The 5,900-nt window shown below is 47.9% G+C and overlaps 1 protein-coding gene across 1 annotated transcript in view; it reads left to right on the forward strand.

The window, feature by feature from the left end:
- Lrrc38 (leucine rich repeat containing 38) overlaps positions 1-5,614 on the forward strand; it is a 23,016-nt gene extending 17,402 nt beyond the window's left edge. The window contains exon 2 of the mRNA XM_031376969.1: positions 4,416-5,614. Within this exon, the coding sequence (XP_031232829.1) occupies positions 4,416-4,669 (254 nt within the window). The 3' untranslated portion in view covers positions 4,670-5,614. The remainder of the gene's footprint in view (positions 1-4,415) is intronic.
- The last annotated feature ends 286 nt before the right edge of the window (positions 5,615-5,900 follow it).

Genomic DNA, 5,900 nt, shown 5'->3' on the forward strand with positions numbered 1-5,900 from the left:
CTCCACGGCCTCTGGTTCACCTGTCAGCAGCACTCCTCCACGGCCTCTGGTTCACCTGTCAGCAGCACCCCTCCACGGCCTCTGGTTCAGACCCTGCCTTCATGCTCATGCCTGGAGTTCCTGTGCTGGCTTCTCTGATGATGGACTTTCATCTGAAAGCAACATGGAGCACTTCTCCCACGCTGCTTATGTAGTGTTTTATTACAGCAATGGAGACCATTCTGTATGGGGCTGGAGAGATGGTTTAGTGGTTGAGAGCACTGATTGCCCTTGCTGAGGACCTAGGTCGAGTTCCCAGCACCCACGTGTTAGCTCACAACAACCATAGCTCTAGTTCCAAGAGATCTGATGCCCTCTTAGGGTCTCTGTGGACATTGCATGTACATGGTGCACAGATATACATATAGGCAAAACACATAAAATAAAATTTTAAAAAAATCTAAGAGATAATATATGCTTTTATGTTCAAGTGGTTGCTTAAGTGAGATACCTTTGTTTGTTTGCTTGAGACAAAGTTTCGTATAGCCCTCAGTATGTGCTGAGACTGCAGCCGAGACTAGCCTCGAACTTCTGATTCTCATGACTCCACCTTTCAAGTGATGAGGATACAAACACGTCTGGTTCCTGAGGACACTTGGAATTGTCCCACTGGCTGGGGTCCTGCTGGCATTTTCTGTAAAGAGGATGGGATGTTATCCTAAGTCACATGGATGGCACAAGCCAAGGACAAGAGTCCTATCTAACATGCCAACAGTTCTGGGTTTGGGGCTAGGGGGCAGCTCAGTTGGTAGGGCGTTTGTCTAGTCTGCAGGAAGCCCTGGGTTCAATGTCCAGTACACATAAACCAGGCATGGTGGAGTATGCCTGGATTCCTAGCACTTCCAGAAGTGAAAGCAGGTAAGTTTGAATGGTAAGGCCATTCTTGGCTACATATGAGTTCAAGGTTAGTCTGGGGTACATGAAACTCTGCCTTAAAACCAAAACCCAGGGGCTGGAAAAACAGTTTAGTGGTTAGGACAGTGTATTGCTTTCAGGGGACTTGAGTTTGATTCCCAACATCTATAGTAGGCAGTTTATAACTACCTGTAATTCCAGCTCCAGGGGATCTGACATGCCTGGCCTTTTTGGTGTGCATGGGTGCTCACCTCTCCAAACTTTAAGTCAACCAGTCAATCAGTCAGTCAATCAACCAATCAACCAACCAACCAACCAACCAACCAACCAACCAACCAACCAACCAATCAATCAATAAACCGCAACTCTAATTAACTCAGTGGACCACATACAAAGCATGGCCAGCCAGGTGATGGTGATGAATGCCTTTAATTCCCAGCACTTGGGAGGCAAAGGTGGGTGGATCTCTTGTCAGTTCGAGGCCAGCCATTGGGGGTGGGGATGAGATCGGGAAAGGGTGTGTGTGTGTGTGTGTGTGTGTGTGTGTATGTGTGTTGTGTGTGTGTGTTTGTGTGTGTAAATGACTAAATGTGTTATATACATATAGAAAACTATCAAAGAACAGCAATAAAACCCAAAAAACCACCAGTGCCAGACTGAGAAACCCAGTTTATGATAAGATACTGTTAAGGGTAGAAGGGAACCCTGAAGTCACAGACCCCAGTGTTGAAGCCCTGCATCAGTCATGGGGACTGCTACAGAGGCCTCCAAGGACAGATCTCTGGCCTCTTCTGCCTGGCCCCGTCCATCCTGCTGGTTGTCTTTGTCCAGTCCCTCTTGTTTGTCTGCAGTCTGTGAGCTCGGGAGAGCCGGGAGAGCCGTTAAGTCGGGATGTCTTATCACAACTGAGTGCGCAGGCCCAACCTCCATCCTGGTGGGTTGGGCAGCGGTTTCCCAAATAAGCCCTTTTCTTCCAGCCACAGAGAAATGTGAAATGACATTTTCTAAAAACGCCGCTTTGTAAAAATGCCAAGGCTAATCTCGAGGCACAAAGAGCATTGTGGAAATTGGAATTGACTCAGGGAGCTGCAGCCTGGGAAGAGGGCTCAGCTCAAAGCTGCGCGCTGTGGGTGTGCACGGCTACGGGACTCTGAGCTGAGGCGCGCTGCACTGCGTGAGGGCTGCGTGTTGCCTGTGGGTGCTAGAATCTGGCTGACGCTCGGGCTGGGCTCTTTCTTGTTTTTAGGGCATTTGGCTAGAGGCTAGCATAGCTATCAGGGAGACGCAGACTGACTGATCTCAGCACTGAGGAAAGAGATGTCTATTTCGGAGTCCCGCTAGGGAAAATCTTAGAACTTCGCTGATGCCCAAAAGCTTTTCAAATGCTCAAATCCTTAGAATAAGTATGTTGGAATTTGATTCTTTTAAAAAAACTATGCCTATTTTTTAATTTTCAAGGGTAGGCCAGAAATGGGCGTCAGATTCCCTGGAGCTGGAATTATAGGCAGTTGTGAGCCATCTGACATGGCTGCTTGCACCCTAACTTGGGTACTCTAGAAGAGCAGAAATTATTCTTACCCACGGAGCTATCTCTCCAATTCCATGTTTTGTTTTTTTTTTTGTTTTCAGATAACATTCTATGTAGCGCAGGCTGGTTCAAACTTCCTGCTTGCAAATTTCAATGTTATAGGCATGCATCACATATACTGGGATAGAAACCAAGGCTTTGTGCACATCAGGCAAGCACTCTGCCAGTGGAGCTACATCCCATTCCAGCTGCCAGTGGGGCTACATCCCATTCCAGCTGCCAGTGGAGCTACATCCCATTCCAGCTATGGAGTTTTATCTTCTTAAGAAGCAGTCAAAGGCTTGGGATGTAGCTCAATGATACTATGCTTGCTTATAATGATCAAGGCCAGGCTCCTATACTCAGCACCACCAAGACAGACAGACACACAGACAGACAGACAGACAGACAGAGGGGGGAAGGTGAAAGGAGAGAAGGGGACACAGAGGGAGAAACAGAGGAAGTATAAAAGAAAGAAAAGAGCTAAAAATTCCCTAGTAAAGATAGACATGGTACCATACCTATAGGAAGTGTGGGGACAAAGATGGAGCAGACTCTGAAGGAATGGCCCACAGATGACTAGCCCAACTAATAAATTAGTGGGGCGGAGGAAAGGATGGGCATGGTGGCTCATTTCTGTAATCCCAGCACTTGGGAGGCAGAGGCAGGCAGACCTCTGTGGGTTTGAGGCCAGCCTGGTCTACAGAGTGAGCTCCAGGACAGCCAGGGCTGCCACACAGAAACCTTGTCTCAAACAAACAAACAAAGAAAAAGAAAGGAAAGGAAAGGAAAGGAAAAAGGAAAGGAGAAAATTAACTAAAACGTTCTGGAGAGATGTTTCAGCAATTAAAAGCACATATTACTTGCACTTTCAGAGGACCTGAATTCTGTTTCCAGCAACCTATGTCAAGCAATTCTAGATGATCCAATGCCTCTGGCTTTCAAGGGTACTACATGTAAACACACACATAGACACATACAGACACTCATGCACACACACACACACACACACACTGTGAATAGAAGCAGTAGGATGAACAGAATCAATATAAAGTACATGCCTTTATATGAATAGAAAGTCAACTCCATTGATTTATACATTTAATGTGTCAGTAATTATAAGGAAGCTAGGTGTGGTGAACATGGGCCTTTAATCCCAGAACTTGGGAAGCAGAGGCAGGCAGATCTCTGTGATTTTGAAGCCAGCCTGGTCTACATAGTGAGTTTTGGACCATCCAGGGCTACCCTGCCTCAAAAAATATATTTGTATATGGAAAGTCAAAGCCAAGCATAAACCAAAGAGCTCTGGTTGTTTACATCCTTGGGGGTCTATAAAGCAAATGCATTGATTTAGGGATAGGTCAGACTTGCTAAAAGAACTGTTCCCTTGGGAGGGATACATTCGTGGGGCAGCTGTGGATGTACGAGGGAGCATTGAAGGAGGGAGGAAGCTCAAATATTCTTTCTCCATCTTTGTTTCTGAGCTGGAGGAGACGAGGCACACTAGTAAGAACCCCAAGGGTGGTTTGAGGGTGCTGGGCAGTGAGTGAGAGTGTTCTTTGCTGGGCATAGGGGGTCTCACTAAGAAGGCTGGAAGGAAACAACCTCACTGTCAGATGATGCTGGGCAAGGGTCGGGGCAAGCTCCTTACAGCTTGAAAACACAGAGACAGAGAACAAGAGAGGCTTTCCTGAGTATTTAAGCAAGGGATAATGGTTGCTAAGCTTCCTGTCAAGTCAGTGTTTTCCATTTTCTCCCTGGAAAAAGTGCACCTTATAAATCTCTCCACAGGTAACAACAGGAAGTCTCCAGAAGCCTGGGCTCTCGAGCCTAGATTTGAACCCGTGAAGCTATGCTACCAAAGCAAGTGTTGTGAGAACTCCTTCCCTGAGGTACTTCTGAACAGTCGAGGGCTGCAGTCTAACCCTCTCTCATTCCACCCATCTCTCCCCAGGCCTCGATGCCATCCAGTGCTCGCTGCCCATGGAGGACCGGAGGGTGGCCCTGAGGGAGCTGTCCGAAGCTAGTTTCAGCGAGTGTAAGTTCAGCCTGTCTCTCACAGACCTATTCATCATCATCTTCTCTGGGGTGGCGGTGTCCATTGCTGCCATCATCTCCAGCTTCTTCCTGGCCACTGTGGTGCAGTGTTTCCAGAGGTGCGCCCCTAACAAGGACACGGAGGAGGAGGATGATGATGAAGATGACTGAGCCGCCGTCTCCTGCTCTTTGCTTTCCCACACTCAGCCAGTGGCACCTCTCCAAGGGAGACAGATGCTGAAGACAGAAGAATCGCATCACTCCAGGCAGTAAACGGGATGGAGCTTGCCTAGATGCACCTGCTGGGACAGCCGATCCCAGAGTATAGAATCAGCAGAGTAGAGATGCAGAAAGGATGGAGAGATTCACTCTTTAGCAGACCCCGCCTCCCAGGCTGGGGGACTCATGTGTGCGAAGATAATCAAGTCAGGCTTCATGGCTTACAGCTTTACAACCCTCCCAAGCTGAAGTGAGAGCTCACAGCTTCTAACCTCAGAGGTGTTTGGGCCATTCTTATTACAAACTGCACTATGGACCGTGAACCATCTTCCCCTAAAAGGCAGTAGTGTTCTCAGTGTAGATTCATGTTGAGCTCATTTTTCATGGGAGCAAGAATCCTTTTTTTTTTTTTCCTGTAGAAGATCCCAGCAGCCTTGAGATGTTAGACCAAGAACAAACACATGCATTTGCAATAGACAATGTCTGTCTCCCCTGTGCTGCTGTGATGGTACCTCACACCCAATGTGATGAACGTGGGCTGATGTGAAATGACCTGAGCCAGCAGCACTGAGCTGGCGGGCTGGGGACCGAGATCTGAGGCAGACGCTCACAAGAAGCCCCTGGAAGTGTTTTAAGGACCCACTCTTTCAGGGTGTTTTGAAGAGGGCCCCTTGGATAGGATTCGGTCATGAGGATGGAGTCATTCCCAGTGCATTTAGTGCCCTTATAATTCAGACTTTGGAGGCCTCCCTGCCCCTTCTACCAGGTGAGGACCCAGTGAGAGGGTCTATGAACCAGGAAGGGGTCTCTCACAGGAGCTCAACCATACCGGTGCCCTCGCCTCCACCTTCAAGTCTCCCAAACTGAGAGGAATAAATGTTTGTTATTTTTTAAACCCTCATGTCTGTGATTTTTTTTTGGGAGGGGGGAGGGTGGGGAGGAATAGCAGCAGCTCAAGGATACTAGGACACCATCTTTAGCTGAAATGTTACCAAAAAATAAAAGCTTAGGCTTTGTCAAGAGTCAAGGGTGCCTGTTGTCTGTTGGTAAATAGGCTGCGAAAGCATGGGTTGTTGTCACCTGGACTCTGGTCCTTATCCTAAGAGGCAGCACCTTGCAGAGGACTGACGATCATGGTGTCAAGTTGCAATGGCCACTTTGCTTATCAGGCCTCTCTCTGTAG

Source organism: Mastomys coucha, unplaced genomic scaffold, assembly GCF_008632895.1.
Source record: "Mastomys coucha isolate ucsf_1 unplaced genomic scaffold, UCSF_Mcou_1 pScaffold18, whole genome shotgun sequence".
NCBI lineage: Eukaryota > Metazoa > Chordata > Mammalia > Rodentia > Muridae > Mastomys > Mastomys coucha.